At 42.4% G+C, this 13,595-nt stretch overlaps 1 protein-coding gene across 8 annotated transcripts in view; it reads right to left on the reverse strand.

Annotated features, from left to right (window-relative positions):
• The window catches only part of STYK1 (serine/threonine/tyrosine kinase 1), a 39,596-nt gene extending 28,768 nt beyond the window's left edge, over window positions 1-10,828 (reverse strand). The window contains exon 1 of one of the 8 annotated variants that reach the window (XM_082738373.1): window positions 10,640-10,828. Coding sequence is in view for 1 of the 8 variants with exons in the window: in XM_082738371.1 (XP_082594497.1) it covers window positions 7,732-7,758 (27 nt within the window). In the remaining 7 variants the exon portion in view is untranslated. Of the gene's footprint in view, window positions 1-7,403; window positions 7,457-7,731; window positions 7,774-9,668; window positions 9,793-10,639 lie in introns of those variants that run through there. The other 7 variants (XM_082738375.1, XM_082738374.1, XM_082738376.1 and 4 more) reach the window with 7 other exon arrangements.
• Window positions 10,829-13,595: the final 2,767 nt, after the last annotated feature.

Genomic DNA, 13,595 nt, shown 5'->3' on the forward strand with positions numbered 1-13,595 from the left:
TTTTTTTTTGCAAAATTAGAATTACCTTCAATATTGCTTTCTTTTTAACCAAGATATAATTCACATAACCATAAAACTCATCTTTCTTAAAGTATACAATTCAGTGGTTTTTATGTTCACAAAGTTGTACAACCATCACTGCTTTATAATTTTAGAATATTTTCATCATCCCCCAAAAGAAATCTGTACCAATAGCAGTCACACCCCAATGCCCACTCCCCCAGCCCCTGGCAATCACTCACCTACTTGCTGTCTCTGTGGATGTGCCTATTTTGAACATTTCATATGAACTGAATCATACAATCTGTAGCTTTGTGTCTGGTTCCTTTCACTTACCATGTTTTTAAGGTCACCCATTGTATTAGGGTTCTCTGGAGAATTGAACCAATAAGATATATAGATATAGATAGATAGATATACATGGATATGCAGATACGTAAGAGGAGATCTATTATAGGAACTGGCTCATGTAGTTATGCAGGCCAAGTAGTCCCACAGTCTGCAAGCTGGAAAGTCAGGAAAGCTAGTGGTACAATTCATTATGAGGCTGAAGTTCTGAGAACTGGGGGCCACTGGTGTAAGTCCCAGAGCATAAAGGCCAGAGAACCAGGAGTTCCAATGCTGGAGGGCAGGACAAGACAGAAGTCCCATCTCAAGAGAGAGGAAGTCACCCTTCCTCCACCATATTTGCCCCAAATATGATGATGCCCACCCACACTGATGAGGGCAGGTCTTTACTCAGTCTGCTGATTCAAATGCTAATCCTTTCCAGAAACATCCTCACAGACACACCCAGAAATAACATTTCCCAGCTATCTGGACACTCAACAGCCCAGTCAAATAGACATATAAAATTAACCACCACAGTCTGGGTCTGAGAAGTTTTCTTCTTGTGCACACCCGATGCCACACTCTCTCAACCTGTCTCTCCCTCTCTCCATTTTCTCTCCCTGCAGAAAGGGGTCCTTCCCCTCCACAGCATGGCAGCTTTTCTGTCTCCCAATTCAGTTCCACACACCTCACACCTGCCATGTCATTTCCCTCCAACTACAGAAATCCTTCTTCCAATCCTCAGATGGGTTTCCTGGGTGTTCCAAGTGACCGGACCTCAGTACTGCTGTGTTGAGGGATGAGGAAAGCCCCAGGTCCCCCTACTTCTCCACCATCTGAACCCCATTTCTTAACCATCACATCCATGCTGTAGCTATAAATCAGTACTTCATTCTTTCTTGTGGCTGAATAATGGTTTTAGTTCTCACATTTGGGTCTAAGACCTATTTGGAGTCAACTTCTACATATGTTGTGAAGTAAGCATTCCATTTCATTCTTTTGCATGTGGATATCCAGTTGTTTCAGCACAGTTTCAGTGTCTTAGTGTTGCATATGAACATCCAATGTGTCTGCACAATAAACTGTTTCAGCACTGTGTAGTAAATCAAATGGTCATAGGTCTGAGTTTATTTCAAGACTCTTAAATCTGTCTATATGTCTATCCTTATACCAATAGTATACAGTCTTAATTACTTAGCTTTCCAGTGAGTCTTAAAATCATTAAATATGTATCATCCAAGTTTGATCTTTTCAATGGTTGTTTTGGATATTGTAAGATCCTTACATTCCAACGTTACTTCTAGAATCCACTTGGCCATTTCTGTAAAAAAGGCCTTCTGGAATTTTGGTAGAGAATACATTGACTATATAAATCAACTTGGGGAGAACTGCCATCTTAATATTAAGTCTGCCTACCTAAGAACACAAGATGTCTTTCCACTTATTTAGATCTTTAATTTCCCTCAATGATATTTTGTAGTTTTCAGTGGACAAGTCTCATTTGTTGTCAACGCTAACATTCACAGTTCTGTGGCCTCTAAAAGTTAAGCCAGAATTTGTGTCTGAAGTGGTGCTATCACAGAATGTTCTGTCTCTGAGAAAATTCATTCTAGAACAGGTTGGACAATATCTGCCTCGTAGAGACTGGCCAGACATCCTATCTATATCTAATACCGTAGCATACTAAAAGGCCACTACTGTTCCTTCTTATGTTTGGATAAATGCATAGACCACAGAACATCACATTCTGTAGCTCTGACTGTCAGAACTCAGTTTATTTTCTTGGATGAGCCTGAGTTCACCTAGCTTCTCAGATTGCCCTGTATTGGTAGGACTGGAGACGGTATTCAAAGAATGACATCTCTAAATTTCTATCCACATAGATACTTCTGCACATGTAATCTATGGAGAACACTGCTCCCTGGACACCCAAAATATGTTTTACTAAAGTTTAAACAAAAGCCACAAAGGAGCAACCCCAATATCACTGTTAAATCCTATAACTCAGAGTAAAAATAATAAGGATTTCCATCTAGCACAGAGAGTTCTATCCCAAGGTTCAGTGAATTTCTTTTTGTGAGGGACTTATCTCATATGCTATCTGAATATCTATAAACCCACAACCTGGGACCATGATGATACTATCAGATCTTTATGGGCCATCTGTTTGTAGTTAACATGAGCTCATGCTTCCATTTTTAAGTCGGCTTGGCACCATTCCCCAGCCAATGTAACTCAGTGAGTTAAAAATAGTCAATTTTAATATCAGCCAAAGAAAAGCAGACTTGGAAAGATAAAAGCAATGTTGTTGAAGGGGTAGTTCTTTATAGATCATTATAAGATCACATTTGGTTTATTTAATATTTCTTTTTTCCCCAGTCCTACAGAATTGTAATATTTCCATTCTTATTTATTTGTTTTTATTTAAGATTTTATTTATTTATTTATTTATTTATTTATTTGACAGAGAGAGAGAGAGAGGGAGAGAACATGAACTAGTGGAGTGGCAGACAGAGAGGGAGAGGCAGACTCCTCAATGAGCAGGGAGCCTGACACGGGACTTGATCCAGAAACCTGTGATCGTTACCTGAGCCGAAGAGAGACGCTTAACTGACTGAGCCACCCTGGCGTCCCTCTTCATTTTTATAATAGAAAGCCACTTCCGAATACTCTACAGCTCTCTTAACAACTTCATCCGTGGAAACGAAGGTCTGAGTGTTAAGGTGACTGGCCCAAGGTCAGAAGATAAATCAGAGATCTAATCAGATGTGAATGCTCCTGATCTAGAATTCTAGATTGGACCATCCTATAAATGGAATGTGGGTGAGGATGAGAAGCACAGCCAGTGAAACCCGAGTCACCTGCTGGTGATACATGAGATGCTTGGGCTTCAAGAACTCATGCAAATACAACAGGTTCAACTTTCAATATCAACAAGCCATTCGATTTCCATGCTGTAAAGGAAGTAACCACTGCTGGGCCTTCTGGGCTGCTATAGCCATACCTCCCTACTAAAGTAATAAAAGAGCAGCCCTGCCTTCCATCTCTTATTCTGCCTGAGGAGCATGCTATGGAGGGCAACACACGCTCCAGAAATGCCACAGAATGCTGAACAAGCAGCAGAGCTCTCTAAAAGCAATAGGAAAAACTTGCCTCCTCATCTTACCAATGAGGAAACTCAGTCACACAAGAGAGATGTCTTTCAACAGTCAATGAGCACTTAAGCTAAGACTTCTATTGTGTGTCTTCAATCTCCCCCCGGTTCTGTTTTGCTACCATTTTCCACCCTTCATAAGGCTGACTGGAGATTTGACCCCTTGTCATTCAGTTAAGTTTTGTAGGACCAAAGATAAGGAAAAGGATACTAGTTTTTAGAATTCCTAATGTGCACATACTTTCATAGTTTCTTCTGCCTGATGGATCTTGGGTTGTGTATGTCTGGACCAGCCTGTGGAAATCTATGCCCTACGTGTCCAAGGTTGAAGACTAGAGACTTCACATTCCAGCTGTGTTTTCATTGCAGGCACTACAGAGCTTTAAGAATACTCTAGTGGATGCTTTATTTCCTTCTTCTTCCTCTGCCAGAACTCATTTTGACTCATAATAAGACATTAGTCCCCCGGAACAACTAAAGGGACCAAGTATTGAAACCTGTAGGAAGAAACCACAAAAGTAGGAAGCAGGACAGCTACAGACCAGACTGGCTGGATTTGTGGAATCTTCTTACAAATCTGATGAAAAACAAGGCAATAAAGATAAATATTTAGCATTTTCTTAGACTTCCTTCTCCTTCCTTGAACTATAAGCAAGTCTGTCACCTCTACTACTCAGCTCAACAAGCCCTTTCCTGCTGCCTTAGCCTCCAACCAGCCAGAAGGAGCACTACACTGGGGCCCCAACTGACCATGGTGGCAAGAGCCAACAGGAGCTTTTCTTGCCTGGGCCAAGCCAGACCCAACTGACTTAAGAGGGATTTGGAGAAGTTGACCCAAAGGATACAAACTGGGGCTCGGGAGGGGAGGCTTTAACATACGACTGGCCCTAATAGCTGAGTACCATCAGAAAAATGTGCTTAGGGGGCATCTGGGTGGCTCAGTCAGTTAAGCATCTCCCTTGAGCTCGGGTCATGATCCCAGGGTCCTGGGATTGAGTCCTGCATTGGGCTCCCTGCTTAGTGGGGAGCTGGCTTCTCCCTTTCTCTCCTCTACTTCTCTACTTCTCTACTCCTCTACTTCTCTCCTCTACTTCTGCCCTGCTCATGCGCTCTCTCTCTCTCTCTCTTTTAAATAAATACATTTTAAAATAAATTCAAATAAATTTTTAAAATATTTTCAAAAAAGAGAAAAGAAAAACGTGCTTAGGATCAATTTCTCCAAACTCCAATTATCACCTTTCACAAATGTTTTTCATCATTCAGTTAACAGCATAATATGAATATAAACATACATTTTGTCTCCTGGAGTTCTTCAACACAACACTCTGTATTTACCCAACACAATATGTTTGCTTAAATCATTCAAAACTGTTGAAACAAAAGTTAATAATTCTGAAGCTTTCTCCAGAAAGCAAACTGGCTTAAAATATGAGTATTATATGTTCATTACTGAGATTTACCTATGGCCATAATATATATTTTGATACAGTGTCTTCTTAACCTTTAGCTTCTGCTATAATTTGTTCTTAGTAGAATTCTAACATTGCCTAGAATTATGTGCATATAGTAAATTTAATTTAGGCCCGTGTTCTAGAAATAGCACCATATTTCTGTCTTTTGTTACCTGACAATGTTAAAAACCACTGCTAAATATATACAAATGGGACAGTTTACTATGTGGGGCTATAGGAGATTAACAGCTACAGCAGGAAAATTAAAACAGGCTTCCTTTTCACTTATACTTCTTGACAATAATTTAGTACCTAAAAATCTACAACTGCAGATTTGAAAAATGTTATCACTATCTTCAAGTTGATTTGACCACGGGCATTATTAAAAATTAGCTATATGGTTAGATGGCTACTGCCAGAAAGATTGTAATTATAATGGAGGAAACAGATTGAGTTACGGGGTGGAGACAATTCTTAGAAGTTGGGACATGACAGGGACTGATGAGGGCTAATGAAGACAGGAGCATCGGGAGATCCTTCTGTTCCTTGAAAACTCAACCTTCCGAAGTTGCAAGTTGCATTCGCTGGGATCTACCCTGCCCAGCTCAGTGGGTGTTCTAGGCAGGAGCAAGTAATGAAGGCCACCTGAGCTGAGGAGGTAAGAGTAGTCAGCTCAGGAAAAGAGGCTGAAATCAGGGGATGGGTGGGAACCCCTTCACCCCACCCCCAATTTCCTTTCTTGCCCAGAGGTGACTGTCTCCCCAGCTAAATTCTAACCTATCCCCTCATTATTATCCTGGTGGAAACTGAAAGAAATGGTGAGAATTTCAAAAACAAGAGACTCATTTTTCCAACCCAGGAAGATTCCCCTGAGGTTTCCCAGTCTACATGAACCCTTCATTCGCTAAGGGGTAGGGGGGAAATAGGAGATAATGAATGACAATGAGGTAAATCATAAAAAAGTGAGCACAAAAAAGAGTGCCAGAGCTTAAAACAGATTTCAGGTCCCTGCATTCCGGACCAGACTCTGCATCCTACACAGTTGTTGGTGAAAGTAACTGCTTTATGGGTGGGTGTGGGTGTGTGCTCATTCCCTTCCACTTTCGATTTCCCTGTTAGAAACTGTGTCCAAAAAAAAAAAAAAAAGAAAGAAAGAAAGAAAGAAAGAAACTGTGTCCAATAGATGATATGCTAATATAGAGTACTGAGTACCCAAGCTGCTTAGTGCTTAATCGGTTCGCCTGTTATCTGTTTCTTCCCAACCAGCTGGTAATTTCCTGGAGGGCATGGTCAGCTTTAGGCCGTTCATTAGCACAGCCAAAAATCAGGCAGAGGGCATCTGAAGTCAGAAGTATGGTGGGGCATTGAGACTGGCTAAACCTAGGCTGGTGGGAAAGCCAAGAATGAAGCGAGAGAGAGACACCTTTATGGAACAAGAATTTCAGGCCTTCGTCTACTTTCTTTTTTCATTACTGTATCCTTCCCATCTAGACCAGCGTATAACACATACCAAAATTCATATGTTTGTTTAATGAAAAAAAGTTGCTAACTTCACCTATAACACTGGGGAGGGCGCCGGGGTAGATCAGTCAGTTAAGAGTCCAACTCCTGGGGCGCCTGGGTGGCTCAGGGGGTTGAGCCTCTGCCTTCAGCTAGGGTCATGATCCCAGAGTCCTGGGATCGAGCCCCGCATCAGGCTCTCTGCTAGACAGGGAGCCTGCTTCCCCCGGCCCCTCTCTCTGCCTGCCTCTGTGCCTACTTGTAATCTCTGTCTGTCAAATAAATAAATAAATAAATTCTTAAAAAAAAAATAAAAGAGTCCGACTCTTGATTTCAGCTCAGGTCATGATCTCAGGGTTGTGGGATCAAGCCCCTCATCAGGCAGCCCACTTGGGAGAGAGTGCACCTGGATTCGATCTCTCCCTCACTCTGTCTCTCTAAAATAAATAAATAAATCTTTATTAATCTTTAACAAATTTAAAATATTTAAATATTTAAATCTTTAGCAAATTAAAAAATAAAAATAGCATTGGATCCAAAAGAAAAATATTTAGAGAAAAATAACCTACACAAATAAATTGGGTATAAAGAATTTAATTGTAATGCTAAAATTACAGTAGGGCTGGGAAGTGGTTTCTGACAGTGTTAGATAGGAAGTATCAGGGTGCCCAGCTCTCTGCTCAATGGGAACACATCTTTAGTTCTATCATTAGGCAGGCTGGCTGTCTCTATAACAAGGATATGTAGTTCTCTGCTACACATAGCAAGCAAAACATTGATCCCCCAGAGTGAAAATAGGACAATAAACCCAATAAAGGGAACCCAATCATTGAAAGCTCAGTGTGGCTGGCAGGTAACCATCAAAGACATCTATGTCCAATTCTCCAGAACTATGAATATGTTAGTTTTTTAACAGTGTCAAAATAGCAAAAGGGAATAGAGATTGCAGACAGAATTAGGCGACTGACTTTGAAGCCCTTATTCTGGGTTATCCAGTGAGTCTGATGTCACCACAAAGACCCTGAATGTGGAAGAAAAAGGCACAGGTGTCACTGCCAGCATAGGGAATGTGAGAATGACTTGAAATGGCTTTGCAGGTGGAAGCATCACAAGCCAAGCAATGTAAGCAGTCTTTAGAAGCTGAAAAAAGGCAAGGAAAAGGTCTCTGCCCTGAGCCTCCAGAAGGAATGCAGCCCACTTGAGACTTCTGACTTCCAGAACTATAAGATAAAAATCTGGGTTGGTTGAAACCAACAAATGTGTGCTGATTCATTACAGCAACAATAGGAAACTAACCTGCCTGGGGCGCCTGGGTGGCTCCATCAGTTAAGCGTCTGACTCTTGATTTGGGGCTCAGGTCTCGATGTCAGGGTCGCAGGATCAAGCCTGGTGTCAGGCTTTCTGCTTAAAATTCTCTCTCTCCTTCTCCCTCTCCCTCTGCCCTGCCCTTCCCCTCACCCCACCCTCTGCTCAGCACACATTCTCTCTCTCTCTCTCTTCTTTAAAAAATAAAATTTCAAAAGGAAACTAACATGCTCAGTTTAAAACAGAGCTGCAGAATCACAAAACTCCCCAGAGGAGTTTGAAGCACATGCCTGCAGGAGCTGGTTGGGAAAGGTGGAAACAAAGTTTCTGCTGAAGACACCTGAAATAGAAGTGCTCAACTAACTTTGAATGTGTACATAATTCAAGAAGGAGGTACTATTATGAGTTGAAATGTGCCACCCCAAAATTCAGATGTTGAAGTCCTAGCTTCCAGTACCACAGAATGTGAAGTTATTTGAAAATAGTCTTGGCAGAGGTAATTGAGATAAAAGGAGGTCATTCAAGGGGGCCCTAATCCAGGATAACTAGTATCCTGTTAAAAGGAGGAAATTTGGGGCACCTGGGTTAAAGTGGTTAAAGCCTCTGTCTTCCGCTCAGGTCATGATCCCAGCATCCTGGAATCAAGCTCCACATCGGGCTTTCTGCTCAGCAGGGAGCCTGCTTCCTCCTCTCTTTCTCTCTCTCTCCCCGCCTGCCTCTTTGCCTACTTGTGATCTCTGTCAAATAAATAAATAAAATCTTAAAAAAAAAAAAAAAAAAAAGAAGGAAATTTGAAAACATATATGCAGGAGGGAAGCCATACGAACAAAAAAACAGCCATCTACAAGCCAAAGAAAAAGGCCTGGGACAGCTCTTTCACTCCTGGTGCTCAGAAAGAACCAACCCTTCCAAGAGCTTGATTTCAGACTTCTAGCCTCCAGAACTATGAGACACTAAATTTCTGTTGCTCAAGCCACTCAGCTTGTGTACCTCGTTAGAGCAGCCCCAGCAAACTAATACAGTGAGAGAGCACAAGCAGTGGGAAGGGGTAGAGAGAGAGGGATAAACAGATTCCCTGCTTGGCAGGGAGCATGAGGAAGGGCTGGATCCCCATTCAAGGACCCCAGGATCACAACCTGAGCCCAAGGCAGATGCTTGACCCACTGAGCCACCCAGGCACCCCTAGAGAAAGAAAGTCTTTTTTTTTTTAATAATGATAATTTTTTTTAGATTTTATTTATTTATTTGAGAGAGAGAGAGAGACAGAGATTGTGACAGAGATAGTGAGAGAGAGCACAGGTGGGGAGGAGAGGGAGAAAGCAGGCTCCCGGCTGAACAGGTAGCCTGATGTGGGACTGGATCCTAGGACCTGGGAATCATGACCAAACCAAAGGCAGGTTCCCAAGTGATTGAGCCACCCAGATGCCTCTGATATATATTTTTTTAAATTTTGTTTATTGTCCAGGAGAGAGAAAGATCACAAGCAGGGGGAGCAGCGGGCAGAGGGAGAAGCAGGCTCCCACCTGAGGGACCTACAACTCTGAGATCATGACCTGAGCTGAAGGCAGACCCTTAACCAACTGAGCCACCCAGGGGTACAGGAAAGAGAGCCTTAAGCAGACTCCACACTTGAGTATGGAGCCTGGAACCGGGCTCTATCTCAAGACTCTGAGATCATGATCTGAGCAGAAAACAAGAGCCTGGCACTTTAAATGACCATAAAAAACACAGTGTCTTTGCAGCACAAGAAAGCAAAATTCAACCAACTGATGCCTGAGCAATAAAGTATTCTAACTAAAGGATGCACTTTTTTAAATTTTACACATAATTCTATTGCACACTTAATGGACTACAGTACAGTATAAACATAACTTTTGTTTGCACTGAAATCAAACATTTCATTTGACTCCCTCCATTTCAATACTCACTTTATATCAGTGGTCTGAGACCAAACCCACAATATCTCTGAAGTCTGCCTGTACAGTTGACCCTTCAACAATGCAGGGTTTAGGGACACCGATCCTCCGAGCAGCAGCTAGTAAGCATATAGCTTTTGACTCCCCCAAAACTTAACTACTAATAGCCTGTTGACCGGAAGCCTTGCCAATAACATAAACAGTCGAGCAACACTAACTTTGTAGATTCTATGTATTACATACTGTATTCTGATAATAAAGTAAGCTAGAGAAAACACTTTAAAATCCTAAGGAAGAGAAAATGCATTTACAGTGCTGTTCTGAATTTATTTTTAAAAATCCATATATAACTGGATGCACACAACTCAAACCCAGGTTGTTCATGGGGCACCTGTTCCTCTCACTAGAGACCAGGTTGGCCCCTTGCAGGGGTGAGGAGTGCTGAGGAGGTTCATTCAGATGAAGGATACCTCCAGGTGCATTTCAGTATGTGTGTGCTGCACCCTACAAGAGCTCTAGTGCTTTATTTCCACAACTGCTGATGGCTCTCACTATCAGGAAGAAAGCTTGGTCTGAAATGTATGAGAAACTCACAGGGCTAGTGGATTCCTAACAAAATGAGTCCAGGGTCACCGAAATGAAAGGGGAGGAAAGGAGACAAAATGGGGACTGGGTTGACGGATAGGGAGAAGGAAAAGAGGCACAGAAAAAGGAAGACAAATTAGAGAAATTCGGTCACCAAGAGTATATCATACTGTGTAGTCATAAATACATAAAAGTCAAAACCCACAAGATGTTCCTTCCAAAGAAATACATGTTCACTCACGTAATGACTATTGTTCGTTCACATAAAATTGGAACTTCCCTTCACAACCGTCCCACTCTGGGCCTCCCTCTTTTCTTTCCAAGTGTCCAGGTCCACCCCTGCTGCATCACTGGCACCCAGCTCCCACCCTTCCTGCCCCCCAATCCCCGTCCACTACCGTGTCCCTTCTCCGGCCGCTCTGCTCTCAGATGCAACTGGCCCAGCCAGAGGGGGAAAAAAAAATGAACAATTTGGGAACGACAAGGTGTGCCAGCCTCAAGGAAATGCTTTTCAGTCCCTCCTTCCCACTGGTGGGGCGTGGCTGCCAGCAAAGGATGGAGTCTGGGCGGGCTCCCCACAAAGGGAAGTCTGTGGGCACTGAGGTTTCCGGGACTCACCACACACTAGCCAGCAGGAAACCTCTGCTGAAACTGTGAAAGCTGCACTTGTTACTGATCTACTTACTGAGTTCCTCCTTTAGTGATTGCCGCCTGGTCAGGTATAAAGGAGACGTCAGTCCTGGTGGAGAAGGGGAAGTCATTATAAAGCGCAACAGCGCCACCTCATGTCCGACCTTGTAGCAGCAGCCTTCATGGGTGCTCTGACAGGTCCCTAGTTGATTAGGATTTAGCTCGATGAGTCCTCTCCTGAAATACTGGCAACCTCAAGCCTTCGCTGGGGAATCGCTAAGGAATATTGGAAATAAAAGTATCAGTAGTAGGTAACCAGTCATTAGTATATACTTCCTAAATACATTCTGGGCTCTCCTCGAGGGATATAGCATCAACGAAAGTAGCCATATTACCTGCCCACATGGAATTTACAATCAGAGGAAACACCACAGAAAATACATGACTGAAAGAATTCCAAAGCAGATACCCAACACGTAATACAAGTTCTCTCAGAGAAATGCGGGTCACGGATACCTTCAATAGGTGACCAGTTTGCTCAGCACTGATAGCATACCAAACAGAAAGAAACACCTATTTAAAACAGAAAGATTTCAGGTGCAATGTAATGTGGAGCTAGAAGCTTCTCTATGGAAATTTTTCTTCCTTCAGAGCTCTTTTAAAATCGGATGAACTGTACTCAAGGTCACTGAACTGTACATTTAAAATGGTTAATGTGTAACTTTATGGTGTATGAAGATTACATTAATTTTCTTTAGATAAAAAGGATGGAATCTCATCAGCCAACTGTTCTTCCCATCCTTTAGGTCATGATTGATTTTAAAAAACCGATTGAACTGATCTGAGCAATATTATTATTGCCATTATTATTATTACTATTAGATATTATTCAGTCTCCGATTCTGCTTTTCCAAGCATCGGAATCTCCTGAGGCAGAGGCTGCAGATGGCTCATATTTTTAATTTATGCAGCACCCTACTAGACTGCTACATCCCCATTCTAATTTACAAAATTTTATTTAAAAATCCCATTACTGTGAAGGAACCATTACAGGTGCCCCTCTAGGACATAGGGATTTTTTTTTTAAGATTTTATTTATTTATTTGACAGACAGAGATCACAAATAGGCTGAGAGGCAGGCAGAGAAAGAGAGAGGAGGAAGCAGGCTCCCTGCTGAGCAGAGAAACCAATGTGGCTCAGTCCCAGGACCCTGGGATCATGACCTGAGCCCAAGGCAGAGGCTTTAACCCACTGAGCCACCCAGGTGCCCCATACATAGGGATTTTTTTAAAAGCAAAATACAACCAAGTGAAAGAGGTCAGAATTCACTCTCCAATTTTATTGAGCAGTTCAAACAAAAGATGGAAATTTTTTAACTTTCTGAAATAGAGAAAATTCTAGAAATAGTGACGCTGAGACACAGAAACACCTAAGTACATTTAGATACAGTGCTAGTTAAGGTATAAACAAGAGGTCCCACGCTTATACTCATGAATAAATAAAGTGTCTAGATATCTGTTATTTTTTTTTTGTACTCTCCAAGTATTCATTCCCTTATAATTTCAATTATTGCCTCTTTCTCAAATGTCTGGCCCTCTGACTCATTTTCAGCTCTGCTCCCCTCCAGCCATTCCTGCCAGCTGGTTATTTCTGCATCGCAATTACTTCATAATTGTTGGTTTCAGTGCTCATTATCTGCGCTGCTCAAGTGAAGTGTTGAACGGTAGGAATTCACCCTGAATACCCACGGGGACCTCTCCATCCTGCAGTTTACTCCAGACCAGACTATGCTAGATTCTGCTCTCCTCAGAACTCCTGCAACAGCCATCCATTTCCATATTACTTAGCACCTTCTCTCTTGTACGATTCCTGCAATTGTGAGGAATCCCCACTTGCAATCTGGTGCGGTGGATACTCCTGAAATCTATTTATAGGAGGCATGGAGAAACCCCCAGGAAATCATTAATTACAAGGAGAAAAGAGACTCGGGGCAGGACTTACCGCTGAAGGAGACTGGAACAGTAAGTGGTAGAGTTACTGCACAAAGCAACGACAGAAGGCATTAGACCTTGGGTAGCATTGCCTTGGAACTGTTTCAAAGGCCTTTAACATAGACGTGAGGCAGACAGATTTCAGACTTGGTCTGAAAAGGCAGCCCAGCTTCACCACAGGAGGGCGGCAGGAAGCTGAAGGAGACCTGGAAGGCTAACAGGGAAACAGAGCAATCCTGGTGGGGGGTTGTAAATGGAGTCAGCGATAGAGCCCCAGTCCCAATGCCTGGCACCTCAGGCCTCAAGAGAACAGTAGACATCAGCAGGGTGAATCAAAGGCAGAGAAGGAAACTAGGAGACTCCATGCTGGAGCCGGGATTTGATTGGCAAAAATTTATGAGGTATTCCGCTGCCCTGAGGGCTTCCAGGGCCAGCCGATAACCTGCTTTTTAGAAATAATACTGAGGTCTTGCAACTGACTAAAGACAAAGACAAAAGAACATGGGCTAGCCCTATCAGTCTGGCCTCACATTTAACCTAGGTTGCTATGTCCTAAGGAATGTGGATTATGTGTATTTAACTTTGCATGCATACATTGCTTCTTCTCCTGTTGCTGAAGTAACAAATTACCACAAATCCAGTGGCTAAAACAATACAAAATTATTATTTTACAGTTTTCTAGGTCAGAAGTCCAGTGCTTATCCCTCGAGGCTAAAACCAAGGTATTGGCAGG

The sequence above is a fragment of the Mustela nivalis genome (genome assembly GCF_964662115.1).
Source record: "Mustela nivalis genome assembly, chromosome: 7".
Classification (NCBI taxonomy): domain Eukaryota; kingdom Metazoa; phylum Chordata; class Mammalia; order Carnivora; family Mustelidae; genus Mustela; species Mustela nivalis.